This window comes from Indicator indicator, chromosome 14 (genome assembly GCF_027791375.1).
Source record: "Indicator indicator isolate 239-I01 chromosome 14, UM_Iind_1.1, whole genome shotgun sequence".
In the NCBI taxonomy this organism is placed as follows: Eukaryota; Metazoa; Chordata; class Aves; order Piciformes; family Indicatoridae; genus Indicator; species Indicator indicator.
The window spans coordinates 11,716,189-11,741,358 of NC_072023.1; the positions used below are offsets into that span (position 1 = coordinate 11,716,189).

Genomic DNA, 25,170 nt, shown 5'->3' on the forward strand with positions numbered 1-25,170 from the left:
AGCTTAACTCCACCTAAGTCTCTTATTTTTCCTTTGGCATGGACATCTCAAGAGGCATAGAAGCAATCAAATAACAAGAGGTGATATATGAATTTAGATAGAAGTTATAACCTCTGATTCTGGGATGTAGATGTGGGGCGTGGGTATTCATTACTTGATTGAAGTATTGTTTTAGTAGTGAACTGACATCCGTGGGATGCAAACAAGGCACACCTCAAAAGACTGCTACCTGTCAAGGTAAAGGCTTTTATACAGCTCACAACACAGAAAATCAGCATTACAGTCTTAATCTTGAACTTGTGTGGCTGCTTTAATTTTCATAAACCATGCAATTCCAAGGATTGGATGTGATCTGCCAGGGCAAATAATATACAGATACCTGACGCAGGAACCAGATGGATGCCAGCCATCTCTGCCAGCTGCCTCTTTCTGAAGGATAATCCCTACCAGGGAGTGGAACACATTAAAATGCTTTCATTTCATCAGACCAAAAAGCTCTCTCTCAGCAGGTACTTATGCAGAGGAGAATGTTCAGTTAAGAGAATGTCCTCTGGTTTCACCTGCCAGCATCCTCCAAATATTTGCAGTTACTCTATCTTCAGATCTGCAGAGTAGACAGTGCTGAGTACTTCAGCTTGGCCCAGCAAACATGTGCACCTGTACTTAGTCTGATCATCAGGCATGAGCAATCAAAGCAACTCATCTGGCTTATTTAAGATTATGGCTATGTATTTCTTCACATATAGACTAGAGCTCAGCAGAGAGAACTAAAACATAAGAAAGCAGCACATCAGTATCAGAGAACACAGGTCTGTTGCACATAGGAACTCCTTTAGTACTCATTTCTCCTCTTCCCTCTATTCCTCTCTAGGAGACAGTCAAAGAAAGTATTCCAGCTCCCCGACAGGCCCCTGGAAATCCTTGTAAGGGTGGGAACAACACTGCTGAACACTTTACAAACACTGCTTATGAGCAAAAAGTCTGTTTGTGTACAAATGATACCTCTCACGAAGTTCAGTTGCAATATGCATAATTATTGCACAGAAAGTACCTGGCCTCAATTTGTAAAAATAAGTATTTGTAGGAACTGTCTTTGAAATGCAGTGTTTATTTTTGGTCTCATTTATTTATTTATTTAGCTAAACACATGGAATGAATTAACATCAGCTCTGGGAATCTTCAGGCTTATTGCAGGTGTTGCAGACTTTCTGAGCAGACCTAAACATTTGACTGAAAGCTATATAGCCAGTTTTTTGGTTTTTTTTTATCCTGAGTGTCTCTATGCCAGATGGTAAATAATTTGTGCTGTTTTGAAAGTTCATGGCAAAAATGAATCCTAAAAATATACTGATTTTTATGATAAATGTATACTGCTAACATGTTGCAATCTTTTAAGACTGTTTTCCAATGCACATTGACTTCATGAAATTAAGCCTACTGAAACCATAGGCTTTATCCTTGTTACTGTGATTATCTGTACAGCTTAGATTTGGTACAACACATCCTTCAATACTGATTTGCAAATTGGAGCCTAATCCTATTTCCTTTAAAGCTGGCTAGCAGAAGTCTACTGATTTCAATGAGAGGGTAATTCCTTTTTGTGAATAAGGGAAAGCATTTTACATAAAATAATACTGTCAGAAATTAAGAATTCCCTAGTAGGGTCTGTACACTCAGCTTAAATTCTCACCAAATGTGTATTTCAGAAACAATGAAACACCGCATGTTTTACAGGGACATGAACAGCCAGAAGGATGCAAATTTCCTGCAAAAATCATTATTTAAGATTTTCTATGTCCATTCCAACATTGTCTCACCTTCCCTCTGTGACTTTTACGTCTTAGTATTCTTATATGTTATGAACAACACTAGTTTACTGTTTGCTTTAGTATATTTTCATTCCTCTAGTGACAAGTGTAATACCAATTGCAAATCTGACAATATGCTAAAAAAAAAAGGGAAATATCTCTGTGTTGGTGATACACTCAGCCATATATGTACCTCTATATTTATCATCATTTTCAATTCCCGTGGCTATTACATATGAGCACAGAAAGTTTCTTATGTTCAGTTTTAATTGATGTATTAAATTTGCTCTGGTTTCATGTTTAAGATTGTGGAAACTGAAAAGGAAAAGTTGTATTTCTACTACATCACAGTACCTGTGCTTATTCCAGGAGAAAATTGGCATTTTTAATTTTGGAGCTTATGGTATTTTATTATGCTTTATAGCTGTCTAATCACAATATCAAGCAATGATTCATTATATACTTCCTTATGGAAGCGTATGCTTCCAGCCAGCTAGAAGACAATTCACTTAGGAATATTAACAACCCTCATAACATAAAGAGGCACTCTTTCATCAGTGGCACTCATGCTACCTGGCTCATAAAGAGCTATGAAGGCCCTAGGTGTAGACTACACCGAATTCAAGCCTGAAGGGAGCTTCCAGAAACTATCGCTGGACACTCCTCCTTGCTGCCTCTGGGGGGACTGAGTGATTTCTGAGCTGCTCATGGAGTCCCGTGAAGTGTCAGCTGGCACAGACCAGAGCAGGACCCAGGCTGCGCTCATCTGGTGGGACTAGTGTTTACACTGGACATGCAAAAACACTAGGCAGCTGACACTGTCATCTTGACAGACTGCCATACTCATGACACTAAGCAAGCACTGATTTAACTTTTATTTCAGTGAAGTTGTTCTGAGGTGAATGCATGCTAGGACAATTTTTCACTCCCATGGCAGTCAAAGACATCTCTTCTGTTCTCTGTGTTTGCAGTCCCTCTCCTAGGTCCGTCTTGCCTCTCATTGCTGCTGCATTCCCATCCCTATGTCAATCCCTAATTGCAGCAGCTCTGCCATTTGTTCCTTCATGTGGATGTTTTTTGGGCTATCCCCTCAGTCTGAGAGGAACTACACAGGTTGCAAACTGGGGGCATGGAAAGCAGCTATTGGCAATAGCAGATCTCCTTCTTATGCAATGCCAGGTAGCCCTGGCATTGCTTTATTCTGTGTTAGATGGTGGGAATGCAATAGCACTTAAGAGAACTACATGAAACTAACAAACCCAGGAAGACTACCAATGTAGTCTTATTTCTTACAAAGAGAAGGGCACAGCATCTTTGTCCTTTCCACAATTAAAATAAAGGGGCTACAGAAGAACACAGCACTTTTTTTTGTATATTAAGAATGAGGCTTCCCTTACCCTTTCTGGTTTCGAATAGCCATGCTGTGGTATGCTCTGTCAAAGAGATGTTAAATCTCATGATCCAGGGCTTAAGCCAACATCAGGCTCCCAAAGATCAATAACTCAGTGTACAAGGTGTTACTTCTAACTACTCCAGGATTATTTGTGTCTTCTTCAACCTATATAGCATGGTGCTGGCTCCTGCCAGGAACGGAGTACTGCACTGGGCAGAATCACCTTGAACAAATCAGACACTTCTGCTGATCCCAAAATGGAGGTGTACAGATGGCAATGACAAAGAAACTTGTGTTTTCAGGTTTGCTAAGTCAGAGGGCTAAGGCTGCAACCTCAGAGCAGTGTGTTCAGAGTCTCTGAGAGAAATCATGGGGAAGTCCAGCCTTACACATTGGCCTGGCGAGCTAGAGGAACCAGAGACTTCACTAAAGCTGGTGTCTGGGTATCATCCCATCACCTTGATGATTCCCAGTTAGATCTTTCTTGATAAACCTGAGCCTTCACAGGACCAGCCAGTCAAATCTGCTGAGCATACAGACCAACTTCTGTGTTAACACTCCCCCAGCAAGACAGAGAGATGGAGTTACTGACTCCTGAAATTGTGTGCCTTGACATTGGTGTGACCACAAAGCTGAACTCAGGATTTCAAAAGGTCTGTGCACTATTCTTGCAGAGCAGACAAGTCCAGCTGTAACCTGCACCTTAAGGGCAGGGACTAGGCAGAAGAGACTTGAAGGACTCTTTGTTAGTCCAGTGAACTGGCCATACTGGAGCATGCCAAAGTGATTTCACTGTGTGCAAACCTTCCATTTCTGCTACAGGAGATCACCTGCCTTCTCTGGCTGTGGGCTTAGGGAATGGCTTCTTTTCTAAATAAAAAACCTGGTTCATCTTAACTCTGTCAACTCTTCGTATGTCTGCATTGGTTCAAGTTCCCAAGATGTCTTTCTGAATGAAATAACAACCTTGCTTTAAAATGAAGAAAAAACATAAACTTTATACATTCATTCGTACTTCCACAGTTCTAGATGCTGGTACTGATTTGTACATCAACCACAGCAGGCCCAGCAAGGTTTCTTGTAACCTCCTGTGGCAGGAAAACAGTGCCTGCCCATGCCAATGCCAGGCAGTGACTGGGTGTGCCTGTGTTTTTCTGCCAGTTACAGTTACATGGAAACCCTGCTGGAAACCCTCACCCACTTGGTGAATGGGGAAAATGAAGTGTTTTCTGGAAAAACTTTCCAGACCTAAATTTGGTGCTGGCTCAGTCAGAACCCTGCCCACCATCCACACGTCCATGCTCAGGGCAAGGCTCCGCAGGTGCACATGCCAGATCTGCGGGATCAGGGCCAGACCTCAGCCATGCCTCAGGCCGGCCCTGCAGGACGGGGGTTCAACCTCGGGGTCCAGCCGGCCCGCGGCCGTGCAGCGGGGGCTGAAGGCAGGCCGCCCTCTCCGCCGCGCCGGTGGCCAGGCCCGCAGAGGCGCGTTCTTGCGGGCCGGGAGAACGGCCGCAGCACCAAGCCTACCTCAGCGAACAAAGAAGGGCTCGGGCCGGCCGCGGCAGCGGTCCCAGACGCCACCGCCGACCACGGCGAGAACGCCCACGCCTCGTCCGCGGCGCTGGGGGCGGCCCGAACGGCCCCACCCCTGTCCTGTCGCGGCCACCGCCGCCGGCAGAGAGGGGGAGGAGAGTGCTGGTCGCCACCGCCCCCAACCCTGCCGAGCCGAGCCGCGCCCCGCCCCGCCGCGCCCCATGGTGCCGGCGCGGGCGCGGGGCCGAGGCAGAGGCTGTGAGGCCGGCGGGGCGCGCACACGCTGGCTCGCTGCCGCCGGGCATGGAGGGCGCCGAGGCGGCCGCCTGCGGCAGCAGCAGCCCCGCACAGCCCCGCTGCTCCTCCTGCGGCTCCGGGCCGGCCGGCGGCGGCGAGACAGCGGCGGCAGCAGCAGCAGCAGTTGCTGCAGCTGCAGCGGCGGCCATGGAGGAACCGCTCGGGGAGGCTCCGTCCCCGGAGGTAACGGCGGCAGCGAGGAAGCAGCAGGGGGTGAAGCGACATCACCACAAGCACAACCTGAAGCATCGCTACGAGCTGCAGGAGACCTTGGGCAAAGGCACCTATGGCAAAGTAAAGCGAGCCATCGAGAGGTTTTCTGGCAGAGTGGTAAGACAGACGGAGTGGCTTCTCTTTTGCCTTTTATTATATATGTGTGTGCATATAATTTTTCTTTCCAACACCCACTTCAGAACGGAGCCGCCAGGGTGCATCCCCTCAGGGACCCGTTCAGAGGAAGACCAGTCCGTATGCGGGGTTGGTGAGACGGGAGCCCGGCGTGACCGGCAACCCGCGGATACCCGGGTCTGCTCCCGCACTGAGTGGATCAGCATCTCATTCATGTCAGCGGTCACTTGGGTCCAGGGCTTTGTTTGGAGTGCAACTCCTATAAAGAAACTTTTTTTTTTTTTTTTTTTTTTTTTTTTGTCGGGGGGTAGTGGTATTTTATTAGCACAATGTTGAATTTTTGAAGGTTGTGTCATTAATGGAAAAATAGGGTGGCTTATCGGTTTCTGTTTTGCTTTTACATGCAAGTCCACTGTGAGCTAGTTTTCTTTCCCCACTGGAAATTCGCAGTTTAGCGAAACCTGTCACATCCCCTGAGGTAACCAAAGCCACTCACAAAGTACTGTCAGAAGAGCAAGCGCTGGTTCTCCGGTTAAAAATGCCATGATTCAGTCATACTTTTGTGACCTGAACTTTGCTGACACCTAAAAAAATGGCTGGGATTGCAACCCAGCTCCATTGGTTTTTACGATCCGTTTCACTGCTCAGCGGTGCCGGCTGGCTGGAGACTTCAAGCAGCCCGGAGGTTGTCCAACAGTAACTCGGCTCCAGCATTTCCTCATCGGTGCAGGCACTCCAGCAGGGTGCAGAAATGCAATTGAAGAAATGCACACATAAATCAGAGTTATTGTCATTTTTCCTTCCCTGAAATACCTAACTATTCACAGAGGGCAAGCGAATGAGAAGCAGGCATTGCATTAAAGATTGCTCAGAGAAATAGATGGCTTTCTAAAGAGCTCTTAATGCTGCTTTTCATATGAAGCAGACTAATTGAGTTTTCACTAGACTCCATCTAAAAGCAAGACATTTCCCTAGTGACGTTACAGGTTTTATCTCATTTATCTTTCCCGTTCGGTTGCCTGGAGGCTCAATACACACCCAGAGGTAGAAGAAACTGTAAAAAAGGAAATGAAATTGCAGATGTCATGGCTGTAATAAGGGACACTTACTTTGCAACTAAATATCTTTGTGTCGACAGTCAAAATGAGTTTCAGCCAAGCTGTAGAGTCATATCATGTATGCTTTCAGTTTATTAGCTCATTTGGAGGCTGGCTAAAGAGAAACCAGAGATGGACATCTCTGCACATGCTCACTTCCAATACATGATTTTCTAAGTTTGCTGTCTTGGCTGTTTTACAGTTTATGGCTAACAAAAGCTTCAGTAGTTTGAGTTGAATTACAGAATGTAGTAGAAGCAAATATGTTGAAAACACCTTTTTAGAAAGACTTGATTAATAACACACACACACACCCCAAAAAAAAAAAAAAGTGACCATTTTGTTAATGAGATTTGGGTTTGGGAAGGGCCCTCAGGGGAAAGGATGTAGCATAGATGTGTATGTCCTTTAAGTTAACAACACACCTGTTTTTTTTTTTTTTTATTGTCCTATTAAGCATTTCAGTTATATAGATGATGCATTCTGAAGTCAATTTATATGGCTAGTGCCATCTTGAAATGGAGAGGGTGAAAACCAGAATTCCCATGCAGTCAGAATGTTATTCTTGGTCTTATCAGTTGGCATGTAGAAACTAAACAAATCCTTACCAGAGTGTGAGTTTTATACTGTAGTAATACAAGCCTTGGCGTGTGGCGCTTCATAATTATTAACTAGTCTGCAGGCAAGTTCTGGTGTAATGTGTCTGTTTTAACTTTAACATCTGTGAGTGTATGTAAAGTATCCACATTTTGTATGCTTACAGAATAAAAGCTGGTTGTCAGGAATCCAGCCAGACTTAAGTGAATGGAAAAGTTTTTTTTTTTTTTTTTCCTGACAGTTCCCTTGTTTGACTGTTGCAGAGAACACCAGTTGCTTTCTGTGGGTGAGACAAGGGCATGGACAGAATGACTAGAGATGGGCAGAATTTTCCTTCACTTTTCCCCTAGCCTTTCTCTTTCCTTTCCTTCCCTCAGTTTTTATTAGTGGGCAGTGTTGGCTGTGCTCATGAACAGGCTGGACTGGATGTATGTCCAGCAGGGGATGCACAGAGCAAGCGATGCAACTGACACAGTCTCTTGCACCATGTCCAATGCAAATCATCTCACAACTGGCAGCTAGGTAGCGAGAGTCCCAAGGTCACTCAGTCTGTTTGCTTCCTATTCTGCTACTGGTTTAGCTAATCATCTTTTCTTTACTCAGGCATAACCAGGTATTTGAAGCTGTACGGTAACTGATTGCAAAGCTGGACCTTGGCAGCGGCGTTGTATTCCCAGTCATCAGCCCTGTCTAAGTGATCCTGTTTGGCCTTTCTCCCTCTCATTTGTTAACAATCTCTTTATCCATATAGCAATTTATAAAGATATTTGCATGGTTAGCTAGGCTTATAATATGAAGCATGAACTTTGGATTTGTCATCATCTGTATAAATGCAAAGCTTAAGAGTAAAATAGAAATTGGCAGGTTTGAGTTAGCAAAGTAAAACCAAAGTGAGAAAACAGTTCAATCAGGGGTGCAGATGTGCTTTAGTCCTGTGTCACTGGAAATCAATAGCAGGATTTCTGATGACCTGAATGAAAGTATTACTTGGCAGTTATTAACTGCAGGTTTATTCAGGTTGTTACAGTGTTTTGTCTTTCCTTTTTACTTGGTGGAACATGATTGTAAAGCTGCCTGCCATAAAACTCCAGGGCAGAGCTTATATGCATTTAATTTGTTATTGGAAACAACTTACATGAATTTGTGTATTAGTTACCACAGTGACTACAGACAGTATTGCATGCTGCACAAAGCAGTTAAAATATTGCCCGCTACATGACATGTGAGGTGCCTAATTTTGCCAGCAAGGCTTCCTTCATTAGTACTGGCTCAGTATACACTGTGTAGCTTATGATATTTTAAATTAAGGCACCTGTTAGTAAGTGTAAGGATGAAGAGAGAATATCGCAAGCCTGTGAAGTAACGCTCATGTTGACATTTCTGTGGGTGTTTTCTCCACTTGTCATCTTGCACATGTTAAACCAAAGAACTGAGCTTTTGTTCATATTATGCATTCAGTGTTTGTTAGCCAAGAAATCCACAGTTACACTTATGTCAGCCTTAGATAAGCTGTGTATTGACCATGCCTGGCCGATCCCATCCATGGTGCGTGGTGACGGTAGGTGCTGCTAGGTTCTTTGAGTAAATGATTCCACTGGTGTAAATACTCCTTTTAATGGAACTTTAAATTACAGATAGGCATTTTCAGTCTTGTTATCTGTCTTTTCCTGACATTATGTAGAAAGCAATGCCTGGATACAAAAATACCTTACTATTAGTTACTTTATGTGCTCCTTTATTAACATTAGCTCTAAAATGTGGAAGATACCTTCTTAAACTGCCTGGGGCTCTCCCAGCAGCGTTTAACCCAGGGGTTCAATATTCTGGATGGTTTACAGCTTGCTGTGGGTGCCCTCCTTGGAGGTGGCTCTGGTTGGAGTCACTTGCTTTCCCTGCCACTGCAGGACCTGGAGCTTGCTAATGTTGCTGCTTGGTTGTTATATTTGTTATAACCTTTCACGAAGTACCCCATTTTATCTGCACCCTCTTTTATCTGTTCTTCCTTCGTTTGTCATCTGCCATCAGGAGAGGTTTTGCCCTTTTGCAAAAGCCAGGAGCTTTTCTGCCTTGTGGTGGGGAGCAGCTTCAGGGGTCTTCCCTCTGCCTTCACCTCCCTCTCTGCCTGAGAGCTAGGACATTTTTCTTCATCCTCACCAGTAGGTGGAGGAAGCACTATTCTCCTACAGCAGTTCCTCCAGAAAGTTAATTTTGGGAATTGATGACAAGTTGCAGCCCGACATGAAAAGGAGGCGTGCAGTGTGTATTTGTGCAGGCGTGTTATATGTTATTTATCTTTTATGCATAGAAATGCAAGTAGAGAGGTGTTACCAAATCAAGTTGGTTTCCAAAATAAAATCTTGGGAAAAAAGAAAATCCCCAAAGAAACCAAACAACCCACAATATAGAGTGACAGAAAAATCTTTAGTTGCAACTCCAGAGAAAATCTTTGATTTGAAACAGTGCTGCTTAATGGTGCTTTTGGACAGTCACACAGGGCTTTTGAAACACGGAAACAACAGCAGATAATGCAAGAGGAGGACCTTTGCTTTGCTGGTTGTATTTCTCCATATCACAGCAAAATGAAAACATGAATGCCAACAGTGACAGCTCTGCCATGTTACTAATTAAGGCCTTGTTGGCCAAACAAGCATTTGTTTGTGGTGTGGTTTTTAGGGGTTCCAAATAACAAGGTAAAAGTGTGCTTGTGGGTCACTGAGGACAGTGAAAGCCAGGTGGGACATTTTCCCCAATTCTCTCATCTGCTTTGCTCATAAAGTAAAAAATGTTGGTATACCTCTCTTCCCTCTCATATGTATGAGCTCTCTTATCTTTATTGACATGTTATGTTCCCTTGCAATTTGTGTTTCAGTTAGCACCTGGGTCACTAATTAATACTGATTTTTATCTTGATCACTCAGTGTGCATCTTCTACATTCAAATGTGATGCAGAACTGTTTATTTGGGGCTTTTTAGGTTGTTGTTCTTACTATGATATCTTCCTTTATTGTAGACACCGGTGAAAGTATCTACACAACACTGCTGTGATGTGAAGTGGTTGTACAGTACTTTGCACAGCAGGATCTTGATTTGTGAATGTGGTTTCCACAGCTATGATAATACACTTGAATAATAGTAACAATGGCTTGTATCACTACCCTGTTTTATACATGAGAAAGAAAAACTTGCTGATTAAAGCCAAAATCATCAGAATTACCAGCTAGTTCCAAGTGCATAGCCTAATACCTCTTTTTTTCAGACATGTAGAGTACATAGCATCAGGGTCCTATGGATGACAGCTTCCTCCTGCAGATCTCGGTTTCTCCTGCCTCCTGGGCTTTCTCTTTACTTTGGGCTTTTGTCCCTGCATGACGTTCAGCTTTCATCTCCATTTCTGGCCCTTTTGTACTCTGCTTGTGCTATTGCCTCTTGCTTTGTTCTGGGTGCCAGTTCTGTGACCTGCCTAGAGAGTGCTGCCTTGCTCCCTGCTTCCAAGCTGGTAGCTGCCAGCAGAATCTGTGCAGCCTGTGGTGGGTGCTGCATACACCTCTTCTGCCACACAACACTTAGAGGGGGCCAGAGGTTCCTCAGTAAAAGACTAATTCTTGCAAAAGGTATTGCCAAAGGCTTATTTATTTATTTGTTTAAGATGTACAGACTGAATTCTTTTAGGGACTTGTAATGTGACTAAATCTGAACAGTGGTGCTGAAGGCATGTTAGAGAAGCTAAGGTCGTCCTCTGTGAAAATCCTATGAATGTATGCATGGAAGTTCTAGATCTGGAATGGGTGGAAGTTCAGAGGAGTGTATGGTCTTGATAATAATTTTGCTGGGTTTTGCTCCACCTTTAATTATTAGATATGTTCTGAGACTACTTTAAAAAAAAGTAAAGGAAAAAGAAAAAGCCCACTGGATTTAATCTAATGTAATTCACAGTGAATGTTGTGGGCTTATTGTAATAGGAGTTATTACTTGCTTGTATAAAATTTACTGTGTTCTTCACATAAACACTTGTATAGCTTAAATGTTAAAGATGACCTGGACATGAAAGGCTACAGACAGAAATAACTGATTGCAGCATGCAGGTCATTAGAGGAAAGGCACTAGTACAAAATACTTGCTTTCTGCACTGAGAATTTTTGCTAGGGAAGCAGAAGCGTATGGTCCAGCCATAGGAATGGCTGAATTAATCACTAGCCACATCAGCTTGAACATGTTAGCTTGTCAAATCTTTTACCAAATGAAAGAACAGCATGTTCTTTCTGAGCTTTGAGTGAACATGATGTTCCTTCAAGGGTGTTCATGTCTTACGGGTGAGAAAAAAAAAAAGTTGCTTCTTTGCCCCTGTCATCGGACCAAACAATTTTGGGCAGGTCAGTTAACTTCCCTGTGTCTCAGTGTATTCTTTTCTGAAGGGGTACTACTTAATATAGGGAAGCTGGACTAATTAACAAGGCACATTTTGGCCTAATACATACCTAGTGTGATCCCTCTAAATATGAAATTCACAACAGAATCTGAGCCAATGTGTACAATGCAGACTTCAGCTAAAAACACTATAAAATGCCTAAGTGTTATTACAAATGGTTTCACAGCACCATATGCTAGAGAATGCAAGAGAATGGAAATTACTTGTACAAAGTTTTTTATTAGATGGCAAAATAAGCTGCATTTTTTGGTGGCATGTGTGCTAAAAATTATTAGTATTTTTTAAGAACCGCAATGTGAAATTACCATGTGGAGACAATTATTGTATATATTGTAGTTGGGGGTCATACATGTTGAATAAAACTGTGTGGAATGTGCAGTTCTTGTGAGCAATTGTTTATTCTTTGCAGAACTGTAATGGCAGTTAGTCTGTGTTTTGTCTGGTAAATAAATAACTAGAGAGTCTTTGCTGGAATGAGGAATTGAGAGGAGACGTGGCGGTCATGACAGTGCCAAGGAAGAATGCCAAATGTGGGTTGGAAACCATTTCCAGGTACATCAGCCTCAAACACCAGCAGGCCATGTGTAAAGCCATGGTAGTCCAAATGCAGATCATTTGGGATATGTTTCCAAAGCCCACATATCAGGTTTGGAAATTGGCTGCTGACCTTTGCTTTGATGTGGGCATCTCCATGGCTCAAGTCTCCAGCTCATGTACCACACTTACATATCCTTGTGAACCAGGATGCTGATGCCAAAGCATCTCCTCTTGTACAACCATATTCTCTTAGCAGGACACTTGTTCTCATTGCTGCTTTGAATGCTTCTCCTGTGCATCATGGAGTCAGACCATGTTTTCTGTTACAGCCCTGGACAATTTCCAAAGTGAGAAGCACAGATTTGCCTCTGCGCTTGGAGTGGGATAGGAGCCTGTGCATGGATGGCAGGAAGTGGCAGTGGAAGCTGTCAGCTCCTCTGCTTAGAATGGCCAGAGCCTCAGCAGCTCCTGACCCGGACAGGGGTGGAGGCTGCTGTCATTGCCCAGTTCTGGTGTACAGTTTGGATGGTTTGCACATCACCAATGATGGGCATGTTGGTGTGGGAATCTCTAACCTACAGAGACTATTGATCTTACCTCTTCTTGCCTCCTGTGATTTGTCCCAAAGTCACCCAGACAGGCACCAGACACTTCATAGAAAAAAAAAATCTCTTGTTATGAGGCCTGCTGGGTTGATGTATTTGGGATAGTTGGTTTGTCAGAGGAAATGTCTCAGATGAAAAGGTCTCTGACTAAATATGCAAATGACATTTGTCAGCATTTCTCTCAAATATCTTCCAGCAGATGTGAGTACCATGTGTGTCCATTTAATAAACTAAGCTCAAAATAATTTCCACTTTTCTAGATATATGGGGAATAGCTGGGGCAGGGGGGTGGGGAGTGAACTACAAAGCAAGGTAAAAACTGCATATGTGTGTTGTTATATTTGATGACCAATTCATTAAAGCCATAAGTGTATCCAGGCTTTCAATAGTATTCTCCTGCTGCTGCTTCCTGTTCTCCCTGGCTACAAAATCAGTCTCTGTGCCTCTCATTTGTCTTACCCACATGAAAGACTTTGAGCATCTGCAAGTTATGGTTTGAGAAGTATCTGCTTTTAAAAAGAATGTATTTATCACTGTGTCTTCACAGGCAGCATAGTATGTTGTATAAATTAGGGGATCCTAGACCTTTGAACACTAGGAGGCTGGGTGAGACACTCTTAAGTGTACAGTGTCTGGCCATACCCATCAAACATCCTGGACCCACACCAAAAATGCCAGATGTTCAGTAGATGTGAAGGCTCTTCTGCAACCTTTGCTGTGTGTGTTGCAGAGGGGAGACAGTGGAATGGGTGAGGTTCTAGCTGTCCCTTGCTCTTGTTCCATTTTAGTACTGTCCTTTGAGCTCAGTATTTTTGATGTTTTGAACTAAAGACCATGGACCAACCCTCCATTCAGTCAGTTAAACTATTGCATATTATTGCTTAGTGGCCCTTAACTCTCCCAAAGACAGATGGGATTCACTTCTACCTCTGGTTGTTTGAGCCATCAGTCCTTGAAGCTGCCCCTAGTCCACAGTGGTGTCTTGGGTCTTGCTAAAGTGTGAATGTTTTCAGGTTCTGTTCTTACCAATGGATTTAAAAAAAAAAAAAAACAAACCCACAAACTTTCATTTTAAAAACACTAAGCCACACAGCAACTATGGGAAAGGGGTTTGGTCTGGCTGGCATGTTTAAAAACATCCCAGCCAGTTGTAGGTGAAGGCAAAATCACAAAATAAATGCAAGTCCTGTGGTTTATAAGTACTAAGAAGACAGGGAGGATGGTTATGTTAGCATGCGACCAGTATTGCTGTTAATATCTAGGTGCTTCCTCAGCCTTCCTCTCTCCCTGCCAGCATTTCCTACCCCACCCCAACCAAACCTGCAGCATGGCACCTGAGACTCTTTGCTGTTGGGTCCCCTGGGATGCCAGCCTGGTGAAGGGGAGGATCTCCTGCACCTTGTGTGGGGCTGACTGCCTCCATCACAAAGTATCAGTGCCCTGTGGGCCACCCTGTCCCGGTTCTTTGTCTTTCTGAGTAATATCAGGCTGTGGTAATCCCAAAAACCCTTGGCTACCCTGAACCAAGTGACTGACATGTGGGGCAACTTAAGCAGAGAGGCTGGAGGAGCTGTGTGTCTTTTGTTCTGAGGTCTGGCTTGAGGGACTTGCAATTACCCCTAATGTATCACTGTGCTGAGGAGCTGAGTCAGCATATTGGGGCTTGCCCTGGAATGGAGACACTTGTTAAGGAATATTAGGCTTAATAATAATAAAATATTAATTGTTCCTGTTTAAAGATACCATGCCAAGTTTGGAGACTAAATTTAGCCTTTCATGGGTAGACCAGAGTCCTGCTGTTGATGGAGATCTCAAAGCTTCCATATCATGTTTCCTGTACACAAGAAGGCATTTAAACTCTGCTGCAATTTCTAATCTCCATGAAGTTCCTGATGGTGAATGATACCTCCTTTTATTTGAGGTGCAACTGTAATTTTAAAAATGAATCTGAATATTTTTCTGATCACAAAAGGTAAGGATTAGAGCTGGGTAAAAAATACCTGTTTGTGCTGTGTGGTAACTGAAAAAATGTTCCTTTTTGTTTAGTGGTGTTTTGTTGTGGTTTCTGTCATCGATGGCAGATATGGTATGAAACTGGGAAGCTTGGCTGGTACACCTGAAGGCTGTGTGGCCATTCAGCGAGACCTGGACAGGCTGGAGAGCTGGACAGAGAGGAACCTAATAAGGTTCAACAAGGATAAATGCAGAGTCCTGCATCTGGGAAGGAATAATAAATTGCATCAGTACAGGTTAGGAGATGGTCTGCTAGAGAGCAGCCCCGTGGAGAAGGACCTGGGAGTCCTGCTGGATAACAAGTTCTCCATGGGACAGTAATATGCCCTTGTGGCCAAGAAGGCCAATGGTATCCTGGGGGCATTAAGAAGAGTGTGTCCCCCAGATCGAGGGAGGTTCTCCTCGCCCTCTACTCTGCCCTAGTGAAGCCCCACCTGGAATATTGCATCCCGTTGTGGGCTCCCCAGTTCAAGAGAGCCAGGAATCTGCTGGAGAGAGTCCAATGGAGGGCTACAAGGATGATTAAGGGACTGGAGCACTGCCTTATGAAGAAAGACTGAGAGACCTGAGGCTTTTTAGTCTGGAGAGGAGAAAACTGAGAGGGGATCTAATAAATGTATATAAATATATGAGGGCTGGCTGTCAGGAAGGAAGGGACAGCCTCTTCTCACTTGCACCCTGCGATAGGACAAAGGGCAATGGATGTAAGCTACAGCGCAGGACGTTCCACCCCAACATGAGGGAGAACTTCTTTACTGTAAGATTCACAGACCACTGGAGCAGGCTCCCCAGAGAGGTTGTGGAGTTTCCTTCTCTGGAGACTTTCAAGACCCATCTGGATGCATTCCTGTGTGACCTATGCTAGATTCTATGGACCTGCTCTGGCAGGGGTGTTGGACTCAAAGATCTCCAGATGTCCCTTCCAACCTCTAACATCCTGTGATGCAACAGGATTAAGTCACTTGAACAGAAGTTTGACAGGGGAAGACACAGAAGCATTTGTTAAAAAAACCCCAGCTCCTGAGGCACGTGTTTGGAGCTGTCATTTTTTGTGTATTTTTGCCAGGATACTCTGCACAAATCAAATTTCATAGCTTCCCCCATGGAGTTCCTCTCAGGTGGCTGGGAATGCCGTGGTGAAACTCAGCAGTGGTTTCAGCAGAGCCATATTGTGGGTTGTTGTTTTGGCATGGGGGAAATAAAAAAATGCTTTTGAGAGAAGAGAGGAGAGTGCAACCTTTCTGGCTGGTGAGTGCCCTAACACCATGCAACCTGGAGCATGAGATAGCTGCCCTTCAGCAGGTGATGAAAATACCTGTAAAATACCTGATGGAGGCAATACAGGCTTAACAAAAGTACGCAACTGGGAGGTGTTCATGCTGTCCTCTTGGGAAGACACCTTTTTAACCAGGCCTCTACAGGAGGCATAGCATCTTTCGTGCTCCTTTCCTTGTCATGTTTATTCTCTTTGGGTGAAATGAGGTGAAATAATGAAGCAGTCTGTGGGCTTAAGCTCCGTCTGCTGTAGGAGATGATTGTCACGGCTGTGCTTTGGGCACCCAGGAGGTTCACCTGGGAAGTCTTTGGCAGAGCTGTGGGGAGAGACAAGGTCAGCCACAGCTCCATCGCTGTGCTTGTCCATTTCTGGTATGGGTGTAGCTATCTCAGGTTGCTCATAGAGTGGATGTCCTTTTTCATGGCTGTAGTCACACTCTGAAGGGATGGTGCCAATTTCTGAGAAGTGCACCAGCTGTTGTGTCTTCAAGCCTGGTCGATGGGTATCACTTTGTGTGGAGGAATGAGGGCCTTCAGCTAGATTGTGCAGTGCATTTACATCCAGGCTAGGGACTAGCCATTTTTTTGAGCAGCAGGGCTTTTTTCCATGTACAGTTTGGGAGTTTCCTACCCGCCTTTCTGTTTCAGTAGAACAAATGTATTCTCCCATCCTGTCTGGCATTTCATGATGAAAATCTGGTCTAGTGGGACCTGTGAAATGCCTCGTTGTGGGTTGTGCATTGCTTGCAAGGAATTTGTTGAAGAGAAGGATTTCATGCTGTACTTTAACCTCCTTCCAGCCTTTCTTGGATGAAAGAAAAACTCTGCAGCCGTGAATGTAACTGGTTATCATTATTGGATGTCATTACTCACTCGCTCCAAGTGTAAAACAAACAAAAAAAAATCACATCCCCTGTGATGTCCGTGGGTAAAATGCTGCTCTCAGTTACATTAACACTGTTGTAAACTGAAGAGTAGAGTTTGGCCCTTGGTTTCATTTGAAGTATTTGTTTAACACAGGCAAGGACTAAACAATACACTTGAAAGCTATTCGTGTTATTGTCTGTAGAGCAGAGCTTGTATTTTATGAACTGGCTGATCATAAAGACAGTATAAATCATGTAAAGCATTCTCCTTTACTTTTTCTTTCTTTTTTTTTCTTTTTGCAGATGGGGCTTGTAGAGTAGAGTTGCAGTCAGATGTCTGCTCCAGGTTATTTTAGTTGTACTGTGTGAGTCCATTAAACAAATGTAATGGCTTTTTGGAAAGAAGCACTGTGTTTCAAACCAAATGTTTTACATAGAGAACATCTGGGTAGTTCTGGGTGTGTGTATGTAGAGCACATCAGACAGCAGCCGTAGTGAGCTCAGCTGGGAGGTTGCCTGGGATGTAGTTGTAGGATATGACAGTTCAGTTGTTATGGGGAATAATTCCTATGAAGTATTGCCATAAACTGAATGTTTGGCACAAATAGGTGTATCTGTGTTTTACTGTACACCCGAGTTATTCTTCTTATCTTCCCAGCAAAACTCTAAATGATGTTTAAACAACCCAGTAAACGTTGGCACCTCTGAGCTGCAGCATGTGCATTAAAAAAAAAACTTGAGAAAGATGTTACCATTAAGGGCAAAGGAAGCTTGATCTTTTTTCAAGGAAGCACTACTGATTCCTGCCACAGGCCATGCAGTGTGAGGGAGCGATGAGTGCAATATGTGCAAATGGTTTGTGGGATTGAGTTGGAAATGATCGATGTTCCAGCGGCATTGCAATATGTTGCTTTGAGGAATGTGAAAATGCAAAACCAGTGAAATGCATGTAATTAGCCTGACATCAGGGCTTATTTGGGCTACTGGAAGAACTTTAACCTGTTAAATTAATGAACCTGCTCTTACTACGCAGCATCAGAGGTGATCTGTTTCCAGGAAATGTAGGAAATGTTGAAAAATGGCTTCTTTGGGAATCAGCTCTTAAATTATTTCTGCAGTTTAACTGAGGACTGCGTGGTTCAAATGAGATTAAAGTTGTAATTTCCAGAGTAGCAATGCAGCTTCCCCTTTTAGGATTGTTTAAGTAAAAAGTTAAACAAAGTGGGTTAGGCAGTCTCTTGCTTCAGTCCCTTGTGGACAGCAATTCACATTGCGCAGCACTGCTTTAATAGCTCTGCTTGGTCTGACATGATTTGTGGTATTTGCTGAGATGAATTTCTGGACTAAGCAGTGTGAGAGGGAATTGCTCCTCACTCTGAGGAAGGTGGTATGTCCAAGTCTGTGTGAAGGTCACTGGCAGGGTGAAGTGGGAAGCCTGTGCTGCTGCTGTTGCACTACCTAACAGCTTAGCTTTTGGCAAGGGGATCCTAAAAATTGGAATGCTAACTTTCCCTTGTTCAATTGACCCCAGCCAAAATATGTGCCAAAAAAGGTGTTTGTGTGTCTTGAAGAAGGGGGCAACAGTCCTGTAGATCACAGGGTCTGGGGGAATTTTTGCCAAAACCTTTCCATCTAGGAAAAAAATTGCTGTGCTGTTTCTCCCCTCCAGAGTTAACTCTCCCTGCAACTACTTACAATAACAGCCTGCAGTTGTGAACTCCTCTTCTAGCAGGGAAAGCTAGAATTATGCGTTCAAGGCTGCAAAACTACTTGATTGCCAGCCACTTAATTGTAGGAAAGTGTAATTCATTCCTCACCCTCTGGTGTCTATTCTAAAGCCCAAATGGCTGCAGGGACTAAGAGCATTTGTATTCCAGTGTTACTCTTTCAGCTGAGCCGTTAGGGTGGCCTTGGTAATCTACTTCCAATAAATAGAAGGGAACAGGAGTAGGTTCCTCTGCCTTGAGGGGTGTAAATATTTCTCAGAAATCAGAGACAAATACAGACAAAATGTTAGCAAACTCCTTTCCTTTCTCTATAGCAATTTTCCACCGTGCTCTATCGTAAATTCTGGGACAGTCCCTTCCAAAAAGGGACTATTAAATAGGTAACGTCCAGGCAGAGCAATGTAATACTGAAGCAATGCTTTCACAAAACCAAATTTAAGACTGCAAAATGATCTGCAAGCCCTGGAGCAAAATAACCTGGGTGAGGCTTTGATACACACAATTTCCAAGAGTATTTTTCCAGATAGGATGTGGGTTTATGGTTCACTAGATTTCCACCAGGAAATGGTATTTCTATTTTGATTCACTTTGATCAATTTAGAAAAATATACTAGATATAGGTGCTTCTAGTAGTTTTGTATCATTAACCCTTCCAACTATGCTGTTCACACACATCTGTGTGCCTTCTGTGATACAATCTCTGTGGCCCACCGTGCCTGTGCAATGAATCTCTGCTCATCAATATTAATCCAAAAGCCTAAACTTTATAAGCTCAACTTTAAAATCCCTCCATGCTTCAAAATTCCACTGGGTTAATGAGGAATTTGAGGTGGTCAAGCAGTATGGCATTGGGTTTTAATGAGTGTTATGGTGCCTGAAGGTATTGATATTTCTTCAAAAGAAGGAAGACTCTTCCTGAGTGTTATTTGTGTTATTGTAATTCTCATGGTGAAATAGCAGTTCCTTTTTTCTTCAAAGGACTGCTGAGCCAGGAGAGTCAAATTAAAAGATTGACACAATACCAGGCGACTTTGCATTTGTGGCAGAAGAGGTACTGTGAAGATGTGCAAAGTTCTCACCGGTTCTGAACCTTCTCTCAACTCCAAGAAACTTCAGTGAAAGAGAGACAATATGCCCAGTTAGATTTATTTACCCACAACTTCCTCCAGCAGAAGGTACCAGTGAAGGAAAATGTGATGTCAGGTGGTTTCTTGAAAAAAAAAATGGTTCTAAGAAAGAGTTTAAATAATGTCCAGCCCTCTTCCTTGTTTAATGTGAATTACAGCCTTGAACTGACACAGCAGCTTTCACCTAAACATGTGTAAAATCACTTTAGAGATTCTGGTAACTGCTGAGGTTACCATTATGTAGCAATCATTTAACAGCACATTGCAATAGTTTGCAGCAGTTGCTTAGAGAGTGTGAATAACCCCATTTCCAATTTAAATTATTGGGAGGAATTATAGGAGACTGTCATTTTCAAACTGGAACTAGATCCAGGCACCAGGGCTTTATACCTTTCTTCTTAAGAAAGTCATAAAGAGCTATTTCTAACGAAGCAGCCAGGATCTTGGTTTTGTGTTTCATCCCCAATTCGGTGCCTTGAACACTGTGCACTCCTGCTTTGCAGGATTACTTCAGTGTGGTTCACTGCTTATTCACAATGAAAAAACATTGAGTTAAAGTCCCTCTCTGCTGCCCCATGGTAGCATTTTGCATTACATCAGCAGCTGTGGTAGCTGTGAGATCAAGCTTCAAAATTAATGTGAAATCTATCCGCCAGTTTTTGGATGGGAAATCTGTAATACCCATGTAACACTGAGAACAGTAAACTTGGGGCTTGTGAATTCTTTCACTCCTCTTTAACCTCACTTGCCAGTAATTTAATTAGTGCTAAACACTCTGCACACAGACTTGCAGAAGTTAGAAGTCTGACTGACATACAATTCACTTCCAGAGACTTTTCCTCTTTTGCACATGTGCTGGATGGAGCTGTGCAGTGTTTGGAAGTTGATCATTAATCATTGCACAATTCTAATTATATTTAAACATGATAGAAATGGATGCTACTATGTTTTACCTACTTAAAAGTGAAGTAAATTTTTTTTCTGCTTCTCTCCCAGTTCCTTTTTGTTTTTTTCCCCCTTTTTGGTTCCAACAGAATTGTAACCTGGAAGACAAGCAGTTAGACTTTGTGAAATCTCAGTTCATTGTAGCATTTGGCTTTAGGAAATGTGGAACCAAAAAAATAAACATCTGCTTGGCAACTTCACCAGAAGTTAAGCTGTAAATGCAGTTTTCATCTTTTCAGTGAATGTGGCATTCAGTGCTGGTTAACATCTATTAAGGAGGAGCGATGCATGGTTGAGGTTGTAAAGCATTTTTTTTTCTTTTAAATTACAGTTATGAACCTCCATTGCCTCAGGGAAATCCCCTACTCCAGTTTCTTTCCAGACATAATTTCTTATGTGCCAAAACTTGAACTTCCCTTGAAAGCTTGAAGGTAGTTGGATGGGATATTTGTGAGTTATTAGACTTTGGAAAAGAGATAGTCTTCTATAGATCTGTGCATGACAGCCCCAAAATTTCATTGCGGCCACTTTTTTTTTTGTCTTTAGTCCTTCAGAATTAGATCATAAGTCTCTTTTTAATGTTTTTTACAGTCTGAGTTATGAACATCTTTGGATATTCAGAAGGATATGGAGTTATGTTTAGAAGTGAATTAGGAAAAATGTTAGCAGTCCTTTTCTTCAGGAAGAAGTCTGCACATGACAGGAACTCTCCCACGATGGTAGCCTTGGGCTCTGGTCCTGGCAGGCTGTGGCTGCAAACCTTGTCTTATCAGATCTCTGCTTTTAAAAAAAAAAAACCTCTGCAAGCTCTGCTACTACCAGGGCAAATACTACCAGGATCAGGAAGGATTGAAGTGGGTGCAAGTTTGCATAACGTGCTATTGGGACCATGGAGAGAGGTGAGAAGGGGCAACTTGAGGCAGCACTATGGGAAACGCTTTGTTATTGTTAGGGGTGGTGATTACCTGTAGGATCTTTCTTCCAAAACTGAGCAGTCCTGTGACTTGAGACTTCAGTAATGTTGTATGAAAACCTTTCTGTTTTGGAAAGGGAGAAGTTTTTGGTAGATCTCTGACCTGTGTGGACTGTCCATTTCTGAATTCTGCAGTCCTCTCCCCACTGTCTTGAAGATTCACTGCCTCACTATGAAAAATCAGTAACCAGTTTACTAGACTGTGTTTTTAAATGCTATTGGAAATCAGATCTGTGCTAAACCAGATGAATGGCTTTTTTTTTTGTTTGTTTTTTTCTTTTCCCAGGGATAAAAAAAGTCCTAAAATGTTTAATACAGAGGTCTAAGATCTGTCTAGTAGTAAGGATGACTCAAGGCCAAGATTCTCAGCATTAAATGAGGAAAGATCTGCCAGGTAAATTTGTCAGAGGATGCATGGTATAAATATGTTACGTTTCATATACAAAACTGAAGATAGCAGGTACCAAACAATGAAGGGATGTAAATTTTCCAGTAGGGCAGTAGTTACTCAGGAAGTGCACTCACAAATCCTGTTAACAGGCACCATATGTGAGGGTGAGGAAAGAAGTGGAGGAAGGGTGTTGTACGTGTTCCTCCTGGCACCCACTTTGTATACGTACAACATAAATGTGTTCATCTGGTGGCTTTTACTGCTCATTAAAACGTGGTTCCACAGGCGTTTTTCTCTGTGAATAAAGGGGGAAGTAGAAAGAAGATATGATCCCCTTGCCTAGTGTTTCTGATTAGTTAATTCCTCTTCACTTGATAAATCATCATTTATGGTATGATAACAGCAACTGTGTCCAGCAGAACCAGAAGAGGAAAATTAAGCCCAAGGTAATTGTACCCTGGTTCTCAAAGAGGCACTGGCACATTGTACCTCAGCTTACGCAAATAGAATTTTGATTTAACATTTATCACACTGACTTGGGACTTCTTAGTGCCTTGGCAGGAGTTTCTCTACATGTAGTCAGTGATAGAGTGTCAGTAAATCAGCTTTGGTTTTCAGAAATGTAATCTTTTTTTATGTGATGCGTTGGGAAGACTGGAATGAAACAGGGAGGAGCAGATATTTCCTATATGCTTTTACCATACAGAATAAGGCAGCTGTAAAAAAACACCCTTTCCTCTTCAAAGCAAATGAACTTGAAAGATGCATCTCTGCACGTGGATCCTTTCCCTTCATGTAAGCAGCTGCTGGCTTGCAACAGCAGCATTTTCTCTTTGGTAATATCAATGACCCAAACATGCAATGGAAGAGAAGCAATGGGCAGAAGCCCTGACATTCAGATCACCAGAGTCTCACTGGGTACAGAGAGAGCACCAGTTACTTCCTCAAGCAGCTCCCCTGCTTACTGCATATTTGGCTAACGTATCAAACAATAGAGTTGGGCTGTTGATAAATAATTAATAAGGGTTTTTTTGCATGCTTGCCTCCCAGGCAGTATCACCATGGAGATCAGCTGGCTTTTAGGATCTGAAAAGTAGCAATCTCCAAAACAATGGCATTGTGTCAAACTTACTTCTTCTCTGAGACAGCTCTCAGAGATGTGTTAGCAAAATGCACAATGCCAAGCACTAACGTGGCTTCAAGTCACAGTGGTCTTTTGTCCAACTTTTCAGTGAGTGTATGGAGTGTTTTCTATGACCTTGCAGAAGCTTGTTCTTAGAACTGCACGTCCTGCATGATGCTCTTTATTGCTACATTTGTCCTGGGACTGGAGTCTCAAGATAGCTTTTTTTTTTTTTTTTCCAGCAAATGGACACAGCAAAGATATGCTTGTGTGCGACGAGGCTAACAAGAAGTCTGTGTGAGAATACCTTTGCAGAAGCCTTTGGATGGTTGGCTTCCCCATAGGGATATCTGTCCATGGCTCCTTCTACCCACCTGAAAGGTCCAGAGGCCAGATAGATAGTTATTCAGCCCATCTTCTACCTTTCCTTTCTATTCTTTGAGCAACCTCTGAAAGTGCCATTTCAATGCAGCTGCATTATCATTGGCCCCCCTCCTTATCATTTGATTGCAGCAGCCTCAGGGACCACCCAATTTCATAGCTTTGTTTCTCTTCCTTTTCTGTTGGCGATGTCTGGGCCAAGAGCCATAGGCAGAGACTCCCCTGGAAAAAACATAATACAGTGCCAGACTTTATTCTTTCTTGCTCAGCTCCGTGGAGCTGGAGAAAGAACAATGTGCCTTTTCTCTGCCCACCCCCAAACATCCTCTGCTCTCCCTTTCTCTTCCTCCCCGTGGTTGATGCACCTATTCTTTACCTCCCTGCCCCTGTTGGCACTTTTGGCGCATTATGCTTCCCACCTCAGAGTCTCAAAGAAAGGAAGCAGAGCTGTGAAACCAGCTGGGCTCACCCACTTCCCATTGCTGGGTGGTTACAGCCTCAGTTCACAGCTTTTGGAAAGGAGAGGTTTGTGTATTTAACCCTCCCTTCCCTCTTTACCCAAACAAAGTATTTTTTAATCATTGTCTTTAAGCTACATTTCTGACATATCTCTCAGAGGCAGCAATCTGGTTTCTCTTTCTCAAGGGACTGCACTCCTTGTCCTGATGTCATTTTTCTGACTCTCCACAATAGTATTGCAAAAGCCCATTGGAATTTGCTGGAGCATGGGTGGTATGCACGAGTGCTGGAACCAGCTTAAGAGTCACAGCCCCCGTGGTGGAAAAAAGCAGTTTGTTCATATCTCACCACAGTCCTAAAAATAGCTTTGGGAGATAATAAGGAGTGGAAGATTGTTTTCAATGGGACTGAATGTACTGCATGCAGGAATTGCTTGGGAAGGTTCAGTGGTTTGTGGCATTCAGGTGGTCAGCCTTGGTTACTACGCTAGCTGACTTAAAAATCTGTGACTTTCTGCCCTGTGGCTGATTCTGCTTTAATTTGTATGCACACATCTTGGCTGGAAACGAGGCAAACCTAAGTTCATTAGATTAAAAGAAACACGTGAAGCAGCTTACTGAAATCAAGAGGAACAGCTTTACACTTTGCTGAAAATATAGCTTTGTTGCTCATCCTATAAATGATGCTAGCAGTGACTCAGCAGAAAGAGATTTGATATGGAAATGGGCACCTACTGTCTGCCATGCCCTTTGCCAGATATTCAGACTTCGAGATACTTTTCTATACACGATGGTCTTGATCTGCTTCTGTAAAAAGAAAACCACACTCATTTTGCTCTGCACAGCAGCTGAGAAAGGAGGAGAGACATTTCCCTTCCAAATAGGACTGAATGTACAGAAAACCTTGCAACCATCATCTTTTTGAAGTATTTATAGTTCAATTCAAGTTATTTGTACTAAACAAAAGCAAAGAAGCATGAAGTGTGTCGGAAAATGCTTAATAATCTCTCTGCACTGGTTCAGAGTGTCAATATAAATCCTCTTTCCAGCAAATGGAGACAGGTAATTTATTGCAGCCTTGAGGAGAAAGGCTTATTTCTCCTTGCTTCCTGCCCAGCAGACTCTGCAAGCTGACTCATGGAGGGATGAGAAGCCAAAAGCTGTGCTCCCTCTTTACTATCTGCTTCTGTGAAAACAGAATAGAGTGGGAGCTGTGCTCCTGAAGAGTTGTTTGGAAATGACAGCAA

General features: G+C 43.1%; 1 protein-coding gene across 1 annotated transcript in view; it reads left to right on the plus strand.

The window, feature by feature from the left end:
* The first annotated feature begins 5,040 nt into the window (after positions 1-5,040).
* Positions 5,041-25,170, plus strand: part of NUAK1 (NUAK family kinase 1) — a 49,916-nt gene continuing 29,786 nt past the window's right edge. The window contains exon 1 of the mRNA XM_054386389.1: positions 5,041-5,364. Within this exon, the coding sequence (XP_054242364.1) occupies positions 5,041-5,364 (324 nt within the window). The remainder of the gene's footprint in view (positions 5,365-25,170) is intronic.